Source organism: Lontra canadensis, unplaced genomic scaffold, assembly GCF_010015895.1.
Source record: "Lontra canadensis isolate GAN:19392208 unplaced genomic scaffold, GSC_riverotter_1.0 scaffold2, whole genome shotgun sequence".
Lineage (NCBI taxonomy): Eukaryota > Metazoa > Chordata > Mammalia > Carnivora > Mustelidae > Lontra > Lontra canadensis.
In genome coordinates this window covers 49,278,348-49,302,645 of record NW_022630996.1, presented here as the reverse complement: position 1 = coordinate 49,302,645, position 24,298 = coordinate 49,278,348, and the positions used below count along the sequence as shown (strand labels likewise).

Below are 24,298 nucleotides of genomic sequence, written 5' to 3'. Positions count from 1 at the left end.
GAAGTCTATGGATACAAATGCAAGACTGAAAATACTATGACCAACCAGACACAGCCACACTGTGAGTACTAAACCTACTGCCTTTAGAACTAAAACATCTAAAATATCAGGCAGACTATGAATTAAAAATAGCATCAAATAAAAACTGTTAATGGACTATTTATTACAGCTCTTTCCCTCTACGGGAAAATGACTTCATAATTTTGTGTGATAGGTAAGTATGAAGTTTCTATAACATTGTGGTCGTACATTACTTGCCCCATAAATAGAAAAATTAAATTCAATAAGTTGTCAGTAATCATTCAACAGGTCTTCTATTGATATGGAACTTAAATTGCTTGATTTCTAAAATGAAAAGAAAGGAAAATACATACAGATACTAAAAATAAGACCATTGAGCAAGCACTTTTTAAAGTAATAAGAATACATCACTACTAAATAAATTCAACAAAAAGGTTTGTTAATACTTTATTAGTATTTTCTAATGAACAGAACATAACGCAAACCAAATAAAAATTTTAATCTTCTTTTTAGTTCAATAAAAATAACTGACATTCTGATTGTTGTTTCTTCTTTGTTAAAGGAAAGTATTGATAGAATAGTTAGGCACACAGTTGACATTTACTGTACAATGATACGCACAAGTTATCTTTTAACAACTATAATTCTAAGATGTGCTCTTTATATTTTTCCCTTGTAATACAGGAGACATGCTCCTATAAGCAAAATTTACTATTAACAAAAGAATTTTACAAGGAGTGACAAAAAAAGACTTTTAAAACAAGTCCTTAAATAAAAGGATGCAGCAACAACGGAATGTAAGTTGTTGGGTTAAGAAGACAGTTTAAACTAGATCTCAAAACATTAAAAATTCATTTATTTTACAATTACTCAAATATACATGCATTAAATGAAAATATTGCACAAAATTAAAATTTTAGATTGTGAAATTTATATTGTTCATTTTTTAAAAAATTGATACACTTTCTGGTAGCACTTAACTGATTTTTTCCAAACACCAGCAGCACAAACTTAAACTGAGCTAACAGAAATACTCAAGAAAGTTTTTTTTTTTTCTTTAAAAAAAATTAAGGCTAACCAAGTGCATCCATTGGTCAATGGCACAATTTTTTCAGCAACTATTCAGAATACCCTAATTAGAGGAAATGCCCAGCTAAACACTATATTTAAATCATACAATCAATTTTTAGGTGAATGAACTGTTGTTAGTAGTAATGGTTTCTAAATAGTTTATATGTTACCTGAAAAAATCAGAAAACCCAAAGAATGATTAATTTTGAAGGTTCTTGCCTGAAGGCACCACTGACTTAAAAACACATTCAAAAAATCAAATATCAGAAGACTTAAAGCCTCTTCAGGTATGTATTTATATATGCAATGAATGCATTAAATGTAATAACTTTATTAAACATAGTACACCGTACTTGACTTATGAATTAAATATTTTACACACAGCTTAACCAAGTCATTCAAAAAGTATCTCTAATTTTAGCATAACCACGGCTCTCTCTGATGTAAAACACAGATGTGCAGAGAAGATGCACAACTGTTTACATAGACTACCATTTGATATTTCCTGCTTTTGAAATATAAACTCTTTAAACAAAAATTATTTTAAAAACCCATTTACTCATATAGTTTTTGGTATGATTGCAGTTATCTTGCAGGGCTCTGTTATAAAAGTTGCTATTTTGCAGGACCTTTCTTTCCCTGGTTGATGGCCAGCATTCCTCACATTATCTGGAAATGCTTTTCATATGTACACACTAGGCTCTTAAATGAATTCTTGTTTATTCTTAGACTTATTTATGTCAAAAATATACTTGAAATGGGCAAGGGTATATTTGAAAATCATTGCACTTATGGCCATGCTGATGCTTCCTACAGACGTTTCACAAATCCTCACCTTTATAGCCTGGGGCTTGGGGAGGGACCATGGCAGGGAGACACACTGGAAAGAAAAAATATTATTTCTTCCACCAGAGTCAATAAGGATATTTTCTCATTTGCAGGTTGCAATGAAATCATGGGGTTCATTTTTGTAATTCTTTAGACATGCAACATGTACTGAAAGGCGCGTACTCTGAGTATGCACAACAGCATTATTAATAAATACGATTATTACTATAAAGCTTTAAAGGAAGGCTTTATTCTGTTATGAGGCTTCACTTTCTAAGCAGGATCTCAGTGAAAACAAGACAGTAACATCTTGTTCCAATCTTAAAGCTCCCAAATAACTGGGATAGCTATCCTCTGTCCCTTTATCTTAAGCACCCAGACGTTCTTTTAATACCAGGGTCTTGGCTCAGTGGTCTGATAAGTAGCTTCACTATTTTAAGGTTGTAGTGTTAAATATTTTTAAAACAAAAAATGCTGACATACTCAAACCCTTAGTCACTGTAAGTATTTAAAACTATGCAGAAATCCTGCATACAAGGGATATGAAGACTTCCAAGATGGACAAACAGAGAATGAGAAAACTATAAGAAATGCAGAGGCTCCAGAACTGGAAAAGGTAATTTGTTATTGTTGGTATAAAATTATTTCAGGGACTTAAATGTATACACCCAGGGGTTTTGCCAACTTTATTTAGTAGAATTTTACATTATGCAAAATATAAATAAAAGCATATTTTAAAAAATATTATAGTTCTGTTTTCATTATTTATTTTCATATATATACACAGTAATAGAGTTAGGAATTTGTCTGTTTACATATGACTAATAAGCTCATTTAATCCTTTGATTTGCTACTTTTGCAATCACCTAAGGTATGTCTAGATCACACAATTTAAAATGGTCACATTGCAACTTTCAATAGTGCTGTTTTAAAATTTCCATGTTTTTAAAATAACAGAATGTATTTGGCAGTTCTTTCGAGATTATACTCCCTACTGTATAATCAGTAATCTCCTAAAGATAAAGAAAACAGTAATAATTTTGAAACTTAAGTGAGATCGCCACTATATACTTCTTTTTGCACACAGAATACCAAAAGAAAACTTATGATTGAGTACCATAAGAGCAAAATAGAGCCCAAAGCGCATAAGAATCAATTAAAATTTGTTTTATACGAATGAATAACAAATCCAATCAAATTCTGTTTTTGATTGGTTTTATTTTATGTCACAAAACTGTAATTAGGATGAAAGGTTACTTCATACTTTAAGGGCATCCTGTCACTTTCCCCAGACCTGACGCAGATGTTCCAAAGATCATTTACCTGGCTAATCCACATTATATCAAAATTCTGATAAAAATCTATAAAATTATTATGCAAAAAAAAAAATCCCTCCAAATCATACATCGCTCAATCTCCCAAACAAATTAGCCAGTTTATCTGTGAACCACTGTTTTGTGCTTTCCTCAGCTCTCACGTATACACTCTGGCACTTTGTCATTGCTGGAGAATGCTGATTAGTTTGAAATGGAAGAGACCAACATCATTCTTGCTTGAGAAGGGGCAGTATCATCTCAATGTTGCAAAGATATGCACCAAATCATTTAAGACACAGAAATCTCTCTTGGTAGTGGCTGGATTATAGATGAAGATGAGAAGAACCACAGTCTAATGGATGTATTAATAATCTATTTTGAGACAGTAAAAGACTGGTGCAACATGACAGTGTATGAGTTAAGCCCCAGAAGATCTGTCCATATTATTAGTCCTGGACAAAATGAACACCAGCTTCAGAGACTGGAGTGTCACCTTTTCTGTAAAGAAGGCGCTTGAGTAGTTTGAAGTTTCTGTTTATATTTCTGTATCTGCTTTGACCGTGAATGCAGTTTGTTGAAAAGTTCACGAAATTTATACTGTGGAAATAAGGTTTCCAAAAAGCCTTCCAAGAAGACATAAACCATTCTCCTATTTAACTGGTTGTGCTGAAACATTTCAAAAACACGAAGAATACCTTTCCGTGTTGTCTCAGCCCCGATAATGTGCTTCAGTTCATCTAAATGAAGAGGGGACAAATAAATATCATTCATTACTCATATAAAGGAAACACAAGGCCTAAACTATGCTCTAAGTTTAAAGTATGGGAAGTACACAGCAGGGGAGCAAATAGGAGATACTCAGTTCATTTGTCTCACCTATGCATTCTAACTGAGATTAAAATGTCCATGTCTGCATGCATCCATCCACTTATGTAGTAACAGATACTGGGGATGAGATAGCACAGGAAAAAGAAGCAGGAGCTAGACTATGAAACCCCAAATTAGAGTTACAATCCTGTCCCTCAATACCTATATGATATTTACCCATCCTAAGTTTGTTTCCTTATATGTAAAATGGGGATTTATAATTACCAAGTGCTTATAACTAAGAATTTGGAAAGCTTTAATGAACAAATGTGAAAAGGAATCTGCAAAGGCTAAAACATTATACAAATAGTCTTATGTGTCTAACGCTCAGTGAGAAATACTGTAAGGAAATGATGTATGAAAGGTGACTAATGATCTCAAAAAGCTTGCAATAGTAACAGTGCCACTCAAACACCCCAAGTATAAAGATGTTTAGAGAGGAGAATTCCACACGGTATATAATCAAGACAGGTTCCCTTCAAGGAAGAGATGAATGAAGGAGACTTTGCTACCTAGGCAGGAGTTTGACAGGCACCAACAGATGACAGATTCGCTTTGGGGGAGAGAACAACAAGCAAATAAGAACTAGTGGGAAAAACAAAGCAGGTTCAAAACAGGGGGCACTAGAAATTGGCTTTAAATTTTAAGATTATTTTAAAAGAAAGTAGAGAGAAGAATGGAAACAAGTGCTATGGCTATCAGAGTGAGCCCAAGTGTGGAGTTTACTCCTAGGTGACATGAAGTTGTTACAGATCTTTGAATAGGCGAACATGCAGGACTATCCTTAATTATTTATAATCAGGGCTCCACCAGCAGTAGATACTATTTAACTGCTTTTAAAAGAAACATGCGGGGTGCCTGGGTGGCTCAGGTCATAATCCCAGGGTCCTGGGATCGAGCCCCCCATTGAGCTCTCTGCTTAGCAGGGAGCCTGCTTCCCCCTCTCTCTGCCTGCCTCTCTGCCTACTTGTGATCTCTATCTCTCAAATAAATAAATTAAAATCTTTAAAAAAAAAAAAAACCCAAAACACGCAACTTCCAAAAGATTTGTTTCTACCTAGGAGTACTACGTTAATTTAAAGCAAATGGTTTATGAATTTACTCAAAGCAGGAAAGGGATTATGCATATATAAACATATATACCTTTATATTTAGCCTCATTTCCTTTAAGTCTTCACACAAGTGTCCCCTTCTCACACAACTACACCTCACCCGATACCTCCCTCTTCCTGCAAAAGCTAACATACTGACCTTTATTTATTTGTCTGCCTTCTGTGTTTCCCTAATAGAATGTAAGCTCCAAGAAGGCAAAGATTAGTGCAAAGAAAGTGTCCTGCACATGACACACTCTCAGTAAATATTTACTGAATAAATGCATTAGTTTCTTTCAGCTATGTAAATCAGTCTACAGCACCATCTGGTTTATGCTAACAGTATATTAAATAATACTTAATCTTAAGTTGTCATTTGTTTTTATTTTTCTAAAATGATATTTCTATGATTTTTTTCACCAAATGCAGTAGTATAGTCTGTAGGACAGAACTGATAGCCATGTGGCAAATTCCCAACTTAACTGAGAGAAGAGAGATTTTAAAATCTATGAGGAAAATAGAGTTCTAAGAAAAAATTATAGGAAAAGAAATAGATACTAAATGACATTAACGAACTTCCTAAATATTCCTTTTCTACTATATATTCATAATTAAAATGTGGAAAAGAGATATCTAAGTATTTTCAAAGATATTCATAACTAAAGAAGGGACCAAAAAACTACCCAGTCACACAAAATTGCTTTTCATATTATAGAGGATCTCTTATTGAGAGAAGTTGAAAGGGGGACACAAAGTGAGTCTAAGATAGCAGTCTTCTCAAGAAATAATTCAAATTAGACCAAAAGAATGCCATCTAAGTGTATTTTCTTTGGAATCATGTCTCAATTGAGATTAATAATGGACCAATTAGTTGTTTCTACATAAAGGGATTCTTTGAAAGAGTATGTTCTCTGAAGTAGAACAAATATACTTCCTAAAAACCTGACACTTCCTTGTTCTTTTATTCTTCTGTCACATATTTTATCATCAACTTTATTCTCAAAATGGTTCAAGGTAGCAAATGAAGTGGTTAAAAGCACCACTTTCTTTTCATGATTGAAAGCAGTGGCTTTCAAGTAGCTCAGCATGGAGCAGAAGCCCAACAGTCACTTCCTAGCTTGAAACTTGGGGTAGCTTACTTAACCTCTTTGAGCTTCTATTTGCTCACATACAAAGCTGTCATGTTAACAGCGCGTAAGTTCTTAATACTGTTATGAGATGAGAAATGCATAGCAACAATGCCTGATACATGGTAAGCCATTAAATGGTAATTACTAAAATCAGTAGCAGCTAAACCAGCATGCTCAATGCCAAAAATTCTGAAGAACTACAAAGTAATAAGATTTTTACCAAACCTGTTCACTCACCTGGCATAATGGAAAGTAATTTAGTTTTTCCTGCAACTCTTGTTCTCATTCGAATAGCTTTATCTCTGCATGGAACAGTCTCTGCTAAAATGCCATTTGGCCAAAAGGCATCTCTATTTAAGAAAATTAAATAAATTTTGTAAAAATTTACATTTTCTAATGATGTAAGTCAGTAAAATTGTTCCAATTTTCTATAGAAAACACAAATGTAAATAGAAAGCGGAAACATTTCTGAAATTTTATAGAGGTATGACATTCCACAGAGTAACTAAGAGCAGGATTCAATTTTAGGTATGAAAGGATATACATAATAAAAGTAACAGATGAATTCTGCCCTGGAATACCTTACAAACACTAACAAATGAACAAGATAGCAAAATGGCATATATAGATGATTACATCACAGCCATTTAAACTCAAGTATGCCTCTGATCTCAATGAGATTGAACATCTGATCCAAATACAATCCCATAATATCCTGAATTTGGATATCTTAGAGTTAATCTTCCTCGGTTCCCTTATAATTAAGCCAATACAAAACAAATCCTGCACCCGCAACTTCCAATTAGACTGATTACAACATTCCTCTCACATATATATCCTATTCTCCTTCACTCGCACAGCTTGCTTGATTCCAGTTCTCCAATTCACAGGTCAAAGGCAAGAACAGAACACACTAAGGTTCCACCTGGGGATTTGGTCTGAGGGAGAGAGACTTCCCAGAGCAGTTGTTCTTAACTTTGACTGAACATTAGAAAAACCTAGGAGTTTTAAAAAATCTTCATGTTCAGGCCTTCTACTGATTAAGTCAGACTGTTGGGATGGGACCCAAGCATCAGTACTTTTTAAAGCTCCCCAAGTGATTCCAACATGCAGCCAAGACTGAGAATCACTACTCCACAGTAAACCAAACATCATTCACTGGCCCTGAAATAGAATGTACATGCCAGGACAGGTGGTCTGACTTTTGGCAATCGTACTGCATAATGGAGAGAAACTCAGCTTCAGATTAGAGAAAACTGTTGTTCCTCACTTTCCAGCATGTGAGGTTTTGTTGGACAAGCCACTCAACTTCTCAATCCTCAGTTTCCACATAACAAAATGGAGACCAATCCCTATCTTATAAAATAGGGTAAGATCAGAAAGTATGCATAAAGTAGTTGGCACAGTGCCAAGCAAATAATGTTCAATATCAATAGCTCCTTTCTTGCTTCCGTTACTTCAAAGTACATGATGCCATGAATATTTAAGCCTTGCTTATCTTTCACTTTTAGAAAAGAGGTTTATTTCTTGACTATGCTGTGCTTTCCTTGAAGGGACTGCATTTTATCTCAGTCTCTGGTGATTGGCAAAATACTATACACAGAGAAGGAGTTCAGAATATTTTTGTAGGATGAACATATGAATTGGAGTATCACTGCTCTTAATTTGTATTCTTTTCAGAGGTTCAAACAGTTATAATAATTAGTCCATAGGCAGAGACATATTTAATTTTCATTTAAAATCAAGGATTTCAATAACTTTAAAGCCACATTACTGTAGTAAAATGTAAACAACATCTTAAAGATTATACTTTTATACTTTTCTATTCTGGTTTTAAAGAAAAAAAGATCAAAACGTCCATGGAACAAATGTTTTTTGTAATTCTTACAGGTCTTTTTGCTCATCAACGATGATTCAAACCAACTTTATGGTCAGGAGGAAAAGAAAAGCAGTCAAGGTTAATTAATGATAACAATGCTAAACTCTGTACTACCTGAAAGAAGTGACTGTGTCTTAAGATATACCTGAAACGTTTCACTAAGTCGGCTACTTGCTCAGGTGAGGTCATCCAATCAACATGGTCAACTATTTTTCTGAAAGTAAAGAAATTTAAATAAGTAGGATCAAAATTTTAGAAGGTGTGTAAAATAAGCACTCCTTTCATGAAGGAACTTAATCTGTATGCAAATTTTCTATAAAAGCAACAGACTGTTTTAATGATCTTAAAAGGCCCAGAGAAGAAAATTCTCCTATAAAAGTTGAACAATCTACTTCTAGAAAGAAACGTTTAAAAGCTAAGCAAGAACAGCTCTAAGGGATGAAAAAAGAATTGGTACCTATTAATAGTATCACCATATGTGGCTCTAATAAGCTGTTGAAGTAGGTTTTTGATATTCCTTCGCAACCACTGATTTCTCTCTTTTAAGTCGAATACTTCATCCATAAGAAGCAGCATTACCCTAAGTGGAATATTGTCATCCACCTGAAAAAGTATGGAAAGAAATGAAATTACATTTGAGTTATTTATCTACTATGAGTGGCTTTCACAAAATGATTGGTACTCAATTTCAGAGATCAGAGAACAAATTATACTATAGTCTTCATAACCTAACATTCCATTCTAATTTTAAAAACATATGTTTTTAACAGTCATTCTGCAAGAACGCAGAATTTCACAACCCACACAGTTCCAAAGTAGTAGTGAAAAAACTTCTCAAACTGGATCTATGATGTTTTAGGAAAAAATAATTTGGCTCTTTTACTTTTAGTAGAGTCTGTACTGCTTTGATAAGGCAAATGCTGGCCCCCTTTGCTGATTTTCTGGAGCATCTTTTTTGAAAAGAACAAAATATTCTCAACATTTCTCCTTACTTAATAGAACAAAACACAATCTACACAGAATAACATGTTTTGCTTGGTTACTGCATTGTACATACTCAGGTATTTTCAGAAAAAAAAGAAGCTAAAATAAAATCCAGTATATAGCTAAGTTATTACAAAGGGGATATTTCACTATACTTTTAAAATTTTCCTTTAACTTTTAACAAGTAAAAATGTGTACACTTTTATAAGGGAATATTCAATTAATAATATAAAAAATAAGATAAAAGATGACAAAAAAAGACAACTAGAAAGCTTTGATGTAAAAAAAATATATATATAAAGCAAAACAGATTTAGAAATACAATAAAACTGCATATAATTGCCAGTAATTTTATAATTCTTTCATCAATAAGCTATTCTTTCCAATCATTTCTTCATCCATGTTGTAATTTAAATCTTGAGAAAACAGCCTGAGTTCTTTATTTTTCATTGTCATACTGTAAACTGATTTTCTTAGTGTACCTTCCCTTTCACATATTGAAAACTCACACCTAAACCAAACAAGGAGTGGCTGGGGTTGGTGAGGAGTCTGGCACGGCAGGGCAGAGATCAAGTTCCCTCCAGAGGCAAAATAAATACTGCTCAATTTTATGACCAAGTATATTCATTAGTTTGGTGTAACACGATAATTATGATGTTATGGATGTTATACCAGCATAACTCATAATAAAACATTCTAAAATATTCCTTAAAAAGGAAATAAAATATTATTTTTATTTAATAGTTTATTATAAGAAAGTCAATGAAAAACTGAAGGGAGATAATTATAACTTTAAAAAACCTGCCTAATGGAACAGTATACAAAGCCCAGACCCAAATATGATAATCTAATTTGTGACAAGGGAAAAACAGTACACTCGGGAAAAGGGGGCCTTCTCAGTAAATGGTACTTGGGTCAACTGCCTTCACTCCATACACAAAAATCAATCCTAGATGAATGGAAAATCCAAATTTTGGCAAGATAAAAAAGATTTTTAAAGAAAATCACAGGTGATCTTTGTGACCTTGTAGTAGGCACAGATTATATATATACTTTGCACAAAAGCACACCAACTAGAAGATATTCACAATGCACAAATACTTTTATCTGACAAAGAACCACTATTCAGATTATATAAAAGCACTCTTGTTAATTAAAAAAGACAAAGACAGCCAAGCCAACAGAAAAATAGAGGAAAGAGCTAGAGACACAAGACAAGACACCCAATGGCCGACAAACATATGCAAAGAGGTTCAACATTTCCACAGTCATCAGAGAAAAGGAAATCCACATGAGATACAACCAGACTGGCTAAAATTTAAAAGACATAACATATTAACTATTGGCAGGCTATGGAGCATTGAAATTCTCATGCATTGCTGGCAGCAGTGTAAGCAGCACAAACACTTTGGAAAACTATTTGATAGTATCTCTTAAAACTGAATTTATGAAGAATACCTTCTAACCAAGAAATTCCATTCCTGGGTACAGACCCAACAGAAACGTATACTTAGTTTTTTAATCAAAAGACATGTACCAGAATCACAGTACTATTCATATTAAAACTAATAAATTATACTATATTTACAAAACAGAATACTGTAAGTCCACAAGAATGAAGAAACTACAATCACACAAAACAACATGGAAAAATATCACAATGTTCAGCAAAAAAAAAAAAAAAAAAAGCCAGATTTAAAGGAATACATACCTTACAGTTTGATTTATATAAAGTATAAAAGCAGGGTAGAAGTCAGGATAGTGATTATCCTTGGTGGGGGAGAGGATAGTGACAGGAAGAGAGCATTAGGGGCTTTCTGGGGTATTGGTTACATTCTGTTTCTTGCTACGAGTGCTGATTACATGGACACTTTGTAAGAATTCATCAAACTTAACACATATATACACATAGGTATATAATAATAGGTATACATATTATACTTCATTAAACAGTTAAAAAGCTCTACCAAGTATGATTTCAATTACAGTTGAATACTACCAAAAACAAAATTAACTCACAGTATCGTCAAGCTGAGCTGAGACCCGACAATGTTCAGGATCTGAGTCAGTCTTCGGAATTAAAGGAGGCACCTAACATTTAAAAAAAAAAACAAAAAACAGAACAAAATAAACACACTATAGCAGACAGTGAAAGAACACAATATAATAATAAATCAAAATGAATAAAAAGCATAATGATAGCATTTAATTTGATGTTTAGAATGACACAAAGTTTATATAGTATTAAAAAGTATTAACAATCTACAATTAGAAACCCAATGTTAAAGTGTGATTACCTCATTACCAAAAGATTTTTTTCCTTAAAAAACAATGGACTTTTGAGTTGGAAGGGGAGATTAGTCAAACCCCTATACTTTTTAGAAGAACTTAAATCTAAGAAAAGTTAAATGATTTAAAAACCAAAAGATAGTAGCACAGCCAGAGAACAGAATTCCAATCTTCTTTATTTTACCATAAGGAGCTTGACAGTAAGTTAATAGACTTGAGATACTAATTAACCTGTTTTAGATAATGTAAGTTATGAGGAAAATGGAGAGACCAGTGTTAGCTGATAATCATATGAAAGCACAGCAGCGACCATCAAGATCACCTATTATAACCCCGTCATGTTGCTGTTAAGGAAAAAGGAACCGGGAAAAGCTCAGCGGCTTCTGTACAAAGACATATGAATGATTATCGGCAGAACTGGCATATTGCAAAATCCTCACTTTCAGTGTTAATGTACTCCCCCTGATTAGAATCAAAGATAAAGCATCAGAGAAAGAATGAGAATAAGTAGAGAAGTATGGATTATACACACATTATTTTAGGAGTTGTCTCTTATGGAAATTCTGTGTGTGTGTATTTTTATATATTTATATTATGTTATATATGTAACTTATATTCAATATATATATATACACACACACACACATATTACATTTCCTCTTCAAACATGACCTAACATAGAAAACTCTAACAGTACAGGTTTTCTTTTATAGTCTTGATTATAATTTTAAACAAGTAGGTCAAAATTATAAAAAGTATAAATCAGAAAGTAACAAACTACTTGGTCTGCTACCTGTATTTGCCAATGTAATGAAAAAGTTTCCTATGAAAACTCTTCTATATCACTCACTTGTGTATCCAAGTAAAGGATGGCCCGAGAGGCGGATGACTGTGACTTTTCCTCCCTTTGATCTCCTAGCCACTTGGTCAGGTGAAGCAGGAGGTAATAGTTTTTATGTTTCCTGATGAATACTAGTATAGCAAATTTGCCCAACAGCACTTGCTTTTGTTTTAAAATTAAGTGGCATGATAAAATAAAAATGGCGTAACAGAATATAACAGTACAAAGGATGTTTGTTATGTTAACTGGCTTTCAAAATTCTACCACAGCAAAGCCTGAGAAGTGACTCAATTTTACAGGATCCATTTCTGTTAAGAATTCATTCTCTTTAGTTTTTTTATTCTTTATAAGACTGTGTCTAGAGAGCTTTGGACTTCTAAAAAGAAGTAAGATAAATCTAAGCAGAAGCTCAGTAAATCTTCGTTGACTTAAAAATAGTTTGCTGTAGATATTACTGAAAACATCTTCTTACCTTGAAAAATGATTGCTTTATGTCTTGACCTAATCTTTCTGACATTTTGCCCATGTTGTCTGACATTTTAGTCATTCCCTCTGCCAAGCTATCAGGAAGGGATTTAACTGCATTTGAAACATTCCTCATAGAATTTCGAAGTGGATTTACAAAAGTGTCCATCTAAGGGGAAAAGATATTACACCATGACTTCAATGTATCAGACCTGTTATTTAACTGAGAAGCCTGGGAAAATACAGAGTGCAACACACATGAAAAATGAAGTAATTTTCTAGTCTATAATACCTCATTGCATTTTGAAAGTACACAACTACAGTTTTCAAAATGTATTGTCTTAAAATTGTATTTTCACACATAAACGGATGATTAAAAAACTGAGTTAATAAGGCTATTGCTAGAAAATATAACCTTTAGCTTATATAAAAATATAAAATACACTGCTAGCAATTATAAGGTTTGCCTGCCTTACTGAAGAAATAAGCTAAATAAATAAATAAGATTTAAAAAACAAAACATTTTCTAAAACATAAATTGGTGCAAATGGAATTAGCCGTAACATACTTCTGCTACAATTCAAGGCAATAATAACATAAGTATTTTGAGAAGACACTGAAAAATAAACAAGCAGATAAAATAAGCAGAAATCTCAAGTAACTAACAAGTAACTAAAACTTATTGTTTTACATAACTTTTTGCTTACATTACATGCTCAGAATCTACAGAAGGACTGTGGAATCCTTTAGTAAGAACAGAAAAACTATAAAAAGAAATATGATCAGAAATATAAAAAGGAATAATCTCCAGAGGGATAGGAAGCATTAAATTTGACATTCTGACTGCACAAATGTCAGATAATTTCAATTAAGAAAGGGAGAAACATCTATAAATCAAAATAGTCTGCATATGGAACTCTGAGAATTTTAATAGACAGAAACAAAGAAAAAAAGGAACACAAAATCAAAGTCATAAAAAACTACAAGAATATTTTCCAGAAAGTATGAGTCTCATAAGAACTAATGCAGAAACAAATTATGTTCCCTGCCCAAAAACAACAACAACAAAAAAGTAAAAGAAACTGAACTCCACTACTTCAGAAACATAACATAATGTTAAGAGATGGTAGCAAGAAGATAAAACTTCACTCTAATATGGTTAAATGGTTTCCATTTACAAAAACTAGAAATAAGGTTAAATAAGTACTATAATAAAAAACAAGTGAATTTGAAGATAGCTGTAAAATAACTGGGAGTTTTAGTTACTCTTTGATTAAGCTGAGTCAATAGTGCTCTAGGTATCCTTGATGGAATATGCAACATTTAGAAGGGACATTGTCACAACAGAAGAATTCAAAGGAGATCCAAAGGACAAAAACAAGGATGATGAAGGGTCTGAAAAACTGCCACTGGTACAGATACGGAGATAAAAAGGTTAAAAAGATGAAGGAGATAAAAAGGTTAAAAAGATGAAGCTATCTCCGTGTGTGCATGTGCACTTGTGTGTAAAATTACGTGTGTGTGTGTGTGTGTGTGTGTGTGTGTGTAGCCTCAAAACAGACATGGGGCTAAACTACCACTGATCTTTTAAAATAACAGAACCTAATCTGTATCATTAATTGGTTAATAATTATAAATAGTTGCCTGTGCACTATCCTAGACCCTAGAATCCGTTTCTTTTCCTTTTCCTTCTTGTTTTTTGTTTGCTTTTCCATTTCTGAGGGTAAAGCCCAAGCATATGTACTAGGGACAGGGAATGGGTGAACTAGAGGGATGAAAAAACCTCCACAGGTGATTCTGCTGCCTAATCCTAAAAAAAGGAGAATTTCAGAAGCATAAAAACAGAGTCCATAACTATATGACAAGATTTCCATAAACAAGATTTTTCTTAAAACATGTGCTTAAAACAGGGATGCCTGGGTGGCTCAGTTGGTTAAGCAGCTGCCTTCAGCTCGGGTCATGATCCCGGCATCCTGGGATCGAGTCCCACATCGGGCTCCTTGCTTGGCAGGGAGCCTGCTTCTCCCTCTGCCTCGGCCTGCCACTCTGTCTGCCTGTGCTCACTCTCGCTCCTCTCTCTCTGACAAATAAATAAATAAAAATCTTAAAAAAAAAAAAAAACTTAAAAAAAAAAAACATGTGTTTAAAACAAACAAAAATTTGTAAAATTACCAAGCAGAGGAATGAATTATGGATCACCAGCATAAGTGTAAACTTGCCCTGACTTACCAAAGATGTTTTCCCCTCATCATCACTTTAATTATGTGTATCAGTAATAACACAAAGTAATTTTAACTTAAATTTAGGTCCTAAGTATAGCTTAAAAAAATGCCTCACATCATGATATAAAATTGGATAGAAAGAAATTGTGAATAAAGGAAGACTGTTTGTTAGTAACTCTTCCCAGGAATTGCCCACATATTTTGAAAGGCTAGACAAATCATGTGACCAGGTTAATATATTATATTATAAAGTATTATTTCTCAAGCTCTGATAGCCACTGATAAAATGTTTGCAGATGATTTCTCTAATACCTATTTAATATCCAGTGAAACATAATTAAGAAAAAATATTAAATTATAATTTAGCCAAAAAGGAAATGTAGCTGAAAATTCTTGATGTGCATAGAAGTTATCTTGCCAATCTAAAAGAGGTGAAGATGACCTTGGTAATAACCAATATGATTTATTAAAAACATATGTTATTATGCACATCCAGAAAGATTCAGAAGGAAATTTAGATTCCAGTGGTAGTATTTTTAAAAAGCAATATACAACTGTTTGGATACATAAGGCATATATGTACTTTACACACACACAACTACTATAGTTGACAAAAAGAAACTACATTCGAAGTACATTTACCTCAAAAAAGTTGTTACTGATTTATTAGTTTATCTTAAAATTGATAAAATCTTGCGAGAACACAAAGTAAATATCAAAAAGACGGAACACTAGAAGGCATCTCTATTGATAAACCATTTAGAGTTGAAATTTAAGCTCAATCATTTCAATCATGGAATACAAAGAAAATACCACCACACTGTCCCCCCACCGTTATGAGGCACATAATATGGAACTTGTTATTAAAACCCTCCACCTAAACATGTTAACTTGGATGTTAAAACCTAAACCCTTAGAGTAATCATACAAAGCTCTTATGTTTAGTTCATTCTTACTCTGTACCAGTAAATTAATCCTTACTTATTTTATACCAATTCCTTAATCTTTTTTTTAATTAGTCTTTTTGCAGGGGAGTGGCAGGGAAGTCACTTTTTGTACTTAATTTTCATTTTGAAATAATCTTAGACTTTTGAAAAGTTACAAAAATATATAGAGTTCCTACACACTATCCACCCAGCCCTCCCAACTGCTGTTACTGCTCCTGCTATTACTGCCACTACTACTAAGAGGCAACATTTATTCTGAGTTAATGGAAGTACCAGGTGCTGTCATACATGGACTACGACATTTAATTTGTACAATGCTGTAAAATGAGGATTAATATCTTCATTTCTTGGGAAAACTAAAGGACCAAAAGATGAAGTAACATGTTGCAGGTCACACCTAGTAAATGGCAGAGCGGATTTAAACCAAAGACTAATTCCAAAGTCTGTGTTCTCACTCATTAAACTATCCTGTCCAATTTGAGCACTCTGTCCTTTATTTTCTTAATCTACCATCTAATTCCAAGTTTACGACCTATATCCCTAAAGAAATTTTTAAATAACAAAGATTTCACTCAAGGGGCATAAATACTTTCAGGAACATAATCTATTTAACATTTTTCTTATCCACACTTCAAGTAAAAGACCTTTCCTCCCAGTAAGAAATAGCTCCTTCTCAAGTTATTGGAAAGCTTGTGACCTATCTTAGGCAAATCTTCCTCACTGCATTATTTCAAAAATTCTTTTTCCTTTCTTTTAAGCTCCTGTTAGATTTTAATCTACACGTAAAAATAGTAGGAGTTTATACTTTTTGGATATGCCTATCAATACTAGACTTAATAAACTATAGAAGAGAAACAAGCCAAGAAGCATTTAATAAACTTTTCTGGTTTTAAAACATACAAATATAAATTTATTTTCTTTTATTTAAAAAAATGTCTGAAGGGGCATCTGGGTGGCTTAGTCAGTCAAGTAGCTGCCTTTGGCTCAAGTCATAATCTTGGGGTCCTGGGATGGAGTACCATGTCAGGCTCCCTGTTCAGTAGGCAGTCTGCTTCTCCCTCTTCCTCTATTCTCTCTCTCATACACATTCTCACTCTCAAGTAAGTAAAATCTTTCCCAAAAAATGTACGAAAACAGACCTATAAAGAAAACCAATGCAATGGTCTGCTTACCTTGCGAGCAAAATCTCCTTTTCCTTTACTGTAGGCTTTGTTCTCAAGGAAATCATACACATAGTGAGCCAAAGCTGGTGATGCTTTCATCATTTCAGGAGTTAAAAGTAACTAATGGGGGGAAAAAAAAGATACCTTACATAGATATGGTATTGGAAATTCACTCCCATCTGTAATTTTATCTGCTAGAAAATTAAGCATGTACAGAATTTTAATTTTATATTTAAAAAAACCAATTACACAGTTTATAAATAAAGTCATCAATAATTCTACAACCATTAACAGTTTGGTGTGTATTTTTCCCAGCTGCTTTTCTGACTTTGAGTGCATCTAATGTGACAGTTGTCCAAATGTTTTTGCTACAGTAGTCCCCTTTCTGGGGGGATATATTCCAACCCCCTCCCCAATGGATTCCTGAAACCAAAGATAGTATAGAACACTACCTATACTGGTTTTTCTTATATACATACATACCTGTGCTGAAGTTTAATTTATAAATTAGGGATGTAAGGGATTAACAACAATAACAATAGAACAATTATAACAATATGCTATAATAAAAGTACATGCAATATACTGTGAATGTGTTCTCTCTCTCAAAATATCTTACTGTTCTGTATTCACCCTTCTTGTGATAACAGATGATAAAATGCCTACGTAATTAGATGAGGTGAGGTGAATGACATATGCATTGTGACACAGCAACAGACTACTACTGACCTGACAATTTATCAGAAGGACAATCATTTGCTTCTGGACCATGGCCATGGCTGACTGTGGGTAAGTAAAACCACAGAAAGCAAAACCAAAGATAAGGGGAAGACTACTGTAGTCCATTTTCAGGTTTTATAGCTTATGAAGATCCACTCAACTGTTATGTTAATTCACATCCTAACTCTTAAAGTTTTGTAGTCCACTGAGTCTTTGCTGAAACTACTCAACTGTGCTGTAGCAAAATGTAAAAGCTATACTAGGTACTAATAAACTAAATGGATGGCTGTGTTCCAAAACTCAATAAAACATATGGTGAACTAAATTTGGTCTGCACTCTGCAATTTGCTGACCCCTATTCTAGAGGGTAGAGTGGGGGTGGGGGGCTAAATAATGGAACATTATATACCTGGGCTAAAGCCAGGTCTATGAGATGAAAAACCTTTACAAATCATTCATTAGTATAAAAAACTATGAACTGATATTATTATTATATCTGGCATCTGGGTACGCCGGTCTAAAACAAAGTTTTTCCTGGAATAATTAACTTGTGGGTCAAGTTTTGTTATTCCACAGCAGAAATCTACATACCTAGGATACTACGTGTAAGAAATAGTCCCTTGGATCTATTCTTCTTTTGAATTATCCTGTAATTTTAGAAGTCTTAGACTCATTGTGGCCTATAGGAGGCCTTTATCAGGAATGAAAATCTACTAGCTTTGGATACACCGTGAAGAGCTACTACCTACTGAATTGGGAAACATTTATCTGTTTAGTGTACCATAAAACACCTAGACTTTATGTGATGTGGAAGAGATATGTGTACCTGTGATATGTGTACCTGTGTGTGTGTTTTCATCTAAACCTAAAGTGACAAAATCCCTAGCACTCAGTGTCCCTTTAAGTTAGTCAATAAACAGAGAATACTGATAAATTACTGAATAGATGTGACATGCTAACGAAGTATGGTTACTATCCCACTATTATATTAAAACATTCTTTAATAAAGAAATCTACTATATCTGTATGATATATTAAAATGAAAATCTATGGGTAATAACAAACATGGATTTACCTGCAAATATGCATTTAAATCCTTTTTTCTTTTTTCTAAAAAATCTCTATCCATATTATTAAAAGTCTTTTTACCAGGAAGCTTCAATATGTTTGATAAATTTTCAAACTAGAAGATAAAATACATTCAATAATTTTAGTTTTTTACAAAAATAGAAAAGCATTTTCCAAGAAATAATTCCTCTATATATCAAAAGCATTGTTACTAGATTATTTTGTAGTATATTTTATTATATTAAGCAAAAATCAGAAAGTATTTCCAAACACAGTTCTAATGCTGTTTATTTATAAAGGAGTGTTTTCAATCAAGAATGACAAACATGTATAACTGATAAACAGGGATGATGTCCACATGGGGTTTCATTTTAATACTCTTAATTTTGTTCAAACTTATCAACAGTAAAAGGCTTTAAAATATTTTCCTTAACACTTTGACTTGTGAATAAAGTATTAGCAAATATATTTTTAATGATCAAAGGCCCATGAGTTCCTGGCTTAAGAAATCTAAAAAGGAAATCTTTTTTAATATTGATGACTGTCAATAATCATTGTAACAGCTAATTATTAAAAACAGAAAAAGCAAATTTCAAAATAGAGATTACAGTTTTATTACAACTCTGCATATAAACAATATAGTACAACATTGACACTTCTTCCCCCACCAAACATAAGAAAAATAAACTCAGAGATTATTAAGGGAAAAAACCCTAAAAGCCATTAGTATATTTTGCATCCTTGTAAGGCCACAAACACCAAGTAAGTCTACATGCTCTAAGTCTAGTATTTATAGACTTAACATTTGGATGCACCTTCAGAGGTCCACATATATAGTAATGTGCTGTACCCTGCTAAAACACAGATTTTAACTACACCAGCTACTAACACAGCATGAGACCCAAGTCATTTAGCTAGTGACTGTAGCTGGCGGCGGAAAGCCTAGTAACTGAAACTTCAAGCAGCCTTCCTGTTTTTCCCATGTGATACACATCCTAAACTGAAACAAGCTTTCTAAAACCATCCTGTGTTTAAAAACATCAACAATAATGGCTCTGTAAAGAAAACTCATTCCCGGTGCACAAATTAAAGAGGAAATGAATGAAAAGGCGTAGGTTAATTTTCATCTCCAAACTGGAAGATTCTGTAAAATTATTAAACAGAATAGCAAATCCAATGGTTGCCTGGAGCTGTAATGTGAATAAATTCAATGTATGTTATACATGAAAGGTAAAGGCAGTTCTTTTGCCTCAGCAAAGGCAAGAAAAACAAAAAAGGATAGTTGCAATTTACAGGGAAAATGTTATGCTGCAGCGATACTCACAAATTTGGTTGCTCACAAAAGTATTAGAATGGGCCTTCATTGAATATCAAATGTCCAGTGGAGAGTTCCTGGTTTTATGAATTAATTAAAAAAGAATCATACCTTATGGAAATAAATTAATTTTTTCAAGGTATTTAATTTGTTGGAATATTACTTTTCTACATCATCTTAAACTCCTGACTTAACTTTACAGAATACATACTTTATTCTGCTAATACAAAGATGTCATGGACTGAAAGGTATTGCTCCAACATCAGAAAGGTATTGCTCCAACATCATATGTTGAATCCTTAATCTCTAGTACTTCAGAATGTGGAAGTATTTGCAGATATATCCTTTAGAGAGGGGATTAATTAAAACAAAAGCCCCCAGGGTGGGCCCTTATCTAATCTGACTGGTGTCCTTATAAGAGGAGGAAATCTGAACACACAAAGAGACACCCAAGGATGTGAGCACACAAAGAAAAGGCCATGTGAAGCCAAAGAGAGAAGGGTGTCCACAGGGAAAGCTAAGCAGAGATGGCTCAGGAGGAACCAAATTCACCAATACCTTGATCTTGGACTTAAATGTTCCTGAACTGAAAGAAAATTATTTTTATTCTTTAAGCCACTTAGTCTGTGATATTTTGTTATGGTAGCCCTAGCAAATTAATACATCAAAGGAAAATAGCAGTTTGTAATAAAACCAACAATTTATTTCAGAAACTTTAAAATATTAAACCTTGTTAATTTAAAAAATTTAAGTGTCAAAAAAAAAAATTTAAGTGCCAAAAAAGTTATTTTCTTACAGCCTAGATTATCAAACTCCTTTTAAAATTATCTAGAACAGAAGCATAAATGACTAACAGTTTTCTCAAATACTGTTATTATGAAAGGAAAAAATGGTGAAATTTATACTCTATATTAAACTCATTACAAGTTTGGTATTTTAAAGATTTTATAAGTACAAGTAAAAGATAGCCTATTCCCTGAAAGGATAATATAATTTCCTCTGCCAAAAGCTCCAGAAATTTTTAAAAGCATGTAAAAAAAAATTAGAAATTTGCCTGAACATAAGAACTCAGATAAATTAAAGCAAAGAGTATTTCATGTTCACAAATAACTCAAATATTATATATAAATCATAGACATTCCAAACTCAAAGATTTTATCTTTCTACACTGAATATGTCAGGTTTAGATTCCTAATGCACTACTGGAAAATTCAAAAGGCATGCCTGAAATTTTATGTTAGAAGGATTCAAAATTGGTTTAGAGCCAGGCACATAAATACTTTTACTCAGTTACCTTAACACATACTTTATATTTTCTAAATCACTACTATTTTATCAGTGCTAATATACAATTGACCCAATATAACAGTAATATACAGTGTCTACCAGAATGTAAGCTCCTGGAGGCAAGGACTTGGGTCTGTCCTATTCACTGTTATATCCCCAGCATGAGAACAGTACCAAGCCACAGAAAAAACTTCATACGTATCTGTTAAATAAATGCGTAGTTCAGGTGATTTCTAAAATAATGTCGCATTTAATTTTTTAATTATTTTCTTTCAATTTTATAAATCTTTATCCATAAAATATCAAATGCTAAAAAATCTTTAAAGAGTAGAAATGATTTCATATATTTAGACTGGAAAAAGTTTACATAACAAAGTTAAATAAACAAAACCTGTTTTTAAAAAATGTTAACACTTCAAGAGCTCTATGGAGGTAAAATTCACTTGTGCCAACAGTTGTACTATTACCAACCAATGCATTACTATTGAGTCACTGCATTTTTCTTCTGCTATTTTATAAGATCTAAATTTTAAAATACAGGTAAAGCAGAGCTAAAAGGCAAACAGCCTGAGTCTTATTTACAAATGCTTACTTAGTATTTTGCTTAAAGCTACATTTTCACTCACAAACTTTTCTTCTTTAAATTCATAAGCTCTGTGAGCAATCTAAACACTTAAGTAATCACAAGCTACAGAACTTGATAGGAAACACAAAGTCAAAAGCACTTTGCCTGTACTGAGCCCTCTCAAAAATGAATTCACTTTATTAATTTCATTTAATTTTTGATGCTATATTCAAAACAAAATCTCTCTCTGACTCTTCTATTAATAAAGTATTTTTTAAGGTACGTTCTTCACTTATATTTGTCAATATGTAAACATGGTATTTACTTTCCTAGACAATTTCACATTATACCAACTTTCCATTGATTTGGAAGTAAATAAAACTACTTCTTAGCAATTCAAATTATCTTAAAATTTGTCTTTTTTTGGTTAAAGTGTGAGGATGGGGAGAAAGATACACAAGCTATGAGATTTTAGCATATAAAACATGCAATATTTAAAAAATTCAAGCAGTTATTTCTTCAATGTAGCACAGAAAATCCTTTCACCTCTGCAAAAAATCAAGCTAAACATGAAGAAACAAATCAAAAAACATGCTGATCTATTCAACAACAAAAACAGAACAGGCATGTCCAAACTTATTTATTTCCTTGTGAATATAATTCAGAAAAGTCTTTTCCTTTTTTTTTTTTTTAAGATTTTATTTTTTATTTATTTGAGAGAGAGAGAGAGAGAGACAGAGAGAGCGTGAGATGGGAGAAGGTCAGAGGGAGAAGCAGACTCCCCATGGAGCTGGGAGCCTGATGTGAGCCTCAATCCCAGGACTGTGGGATCATGACCTGAGCCAAAGGCAGTTGCTTAACCAACTGAGCCATCCAGGTGCCCTCAAAATAGACTTTTTCATATGGGCTTCTGGAGCCAATACTAATCTGTTTTTAATCACATTTAAGCCATTAATCGTTTATCTCACTCTATTCACAGAAGACTTCAATAAGATTATCATGGTATCAACCATATTTTTTCCACTATCTTAACTGAAAAAGATATTTTCTGATTAGTCAAATAATATAATGTCATTTCAGAGCTTTTCCATTCAAATGTCACTATTATTATTTTTACTGGTTTAATACAGTTGCATATTTAAAGACCTTGAATGAAATAAAAGATTTTCAAAAGTTAAAATAAATTTTACAGATCACATATTCCAATTCATCTGGTGATGATCTACATTTTCAAAGTTAAAGAAAAAAAGTATTTAATAAAAAAGTAAAATAATTTGTTTGCATATGTTATCTTTAAGGGTCTATATACTTCTATAAAACAAAAGGGTTGTATTTAGTAAGAATTAAAAACATTATTTGGTTAATGTTAAACTTAATTTAGGTTGTGGTTTATAAAACAACTTGATGGATCAAGGAATTAACTGTTACACTGTGGGGATAAGGATGCCATTTATAATAACTAGAGCTCTGAATTATATTGCTGAAAACACAAAGTGCCCTACAGTGATCCTCCCTATTTTAAACCAAACCCAAACACATCGGCAGAACAACACACACACACACACACACTCAGAAATATACATTCATTTTAATTTTCCAAGGTAGACCACTGATATTTTGTCACTGGTCTACAATGTTTAGGAATGGTTAAAGATTGATTTATTGGTTAAATGCTCGTAATAGTTCTGGCATTATGCTGATTATACAAAAATGCTTACCTTTCTTTTGTTTTGGTCAGTATCCTCAGAACTATTTAGAATCAAACATCAAATCAGGAAACAATGTAAAGCACACAAACTTTAAAAACCTCATTACCTGTTCAGTGATCCTCATATGGAAGTCATGAAAGTCACTATAACGACGATAGGTTTTCCACATCTCCTCACTGTTAAGATTGCGTCGGTGTACAGTGATAGCATATAATGCATATGTCTTGCCATGATCATTACAAACGCCTGCCACAGCATATGGGTCATAGTCAGCATATACTAGTCATTTAAAACAAAATGAAGAGGAACAAAACACACAAAAAGGAGGAAGATGAAGAACAAAAACAAACAAAAGAACATGAAATGAAGAAGAATTTGAAATGACAGACTGAGACAAAAGGATGTCACCAAAGGATAGATTCCCATCCTCTGTACTCACATTGATAAGATTTTATACACAATAACTCCATCATAAGTTTATGATGACACTACCAAGCACACAGTGATATCTAATTTAGAC

General features: G+C 33.0%; 1 protein-coding gene across 3 annotated transcripts in view; it reads right to left on the bottom strand.

The window, feature by feature from the left end:
- Positions 1-439: 439 nt before the first annotated feature.
- The window catches only part of SNX13 (sorting nexin 13), a 132,666-nt gene continuing 108,807 nt past the window's right edge, over positions 440-24,298 (bottom strand). Inside the window, exons 18-26 of one of the 3 annotated variants that reach the window (XM_032873792.1) lie at positions 23,885-24,057; positions 18,910-19,017; positions 17,124-17,234; positions 12,790-12,951; positions 11,207-11,278; positions 8,661-8,806; positions 8,349-8,417; positions 6,562-6,674; positions 440-3,973 (exon numbers count right to left, since the gene is read on the bottom strand). In XM_032873792.1, the coding sequence (XP_032729683.1) occupies positions 3,726-3,973; positions 6,562-6,674; positions 8,349-8,417; positions 8,661-8,806; positions 11,207-11,278; positions 12,790-12,951; positions 17,124-17,234; positions 18,910-19,017; positions 23,885-24,057 (1,202 nt within the window). In that variant the 3' untranslated portion in view covers positions 440-3,725. The remainder of the gene's footprint in view (positions 3,974-6,561; positions 6,675-8,348; positions 8,418-8,660; positions 8,807-11,206; positions 11,279-12,789; positions 12,952-17,123; positions 17,235-18,909; positions 19,018-23,884; positions 24,058-24,298) is intronic. The other 2 variants (XM_032873801.1, XM_032873811.1) reach the window with 2 other exon arrangements.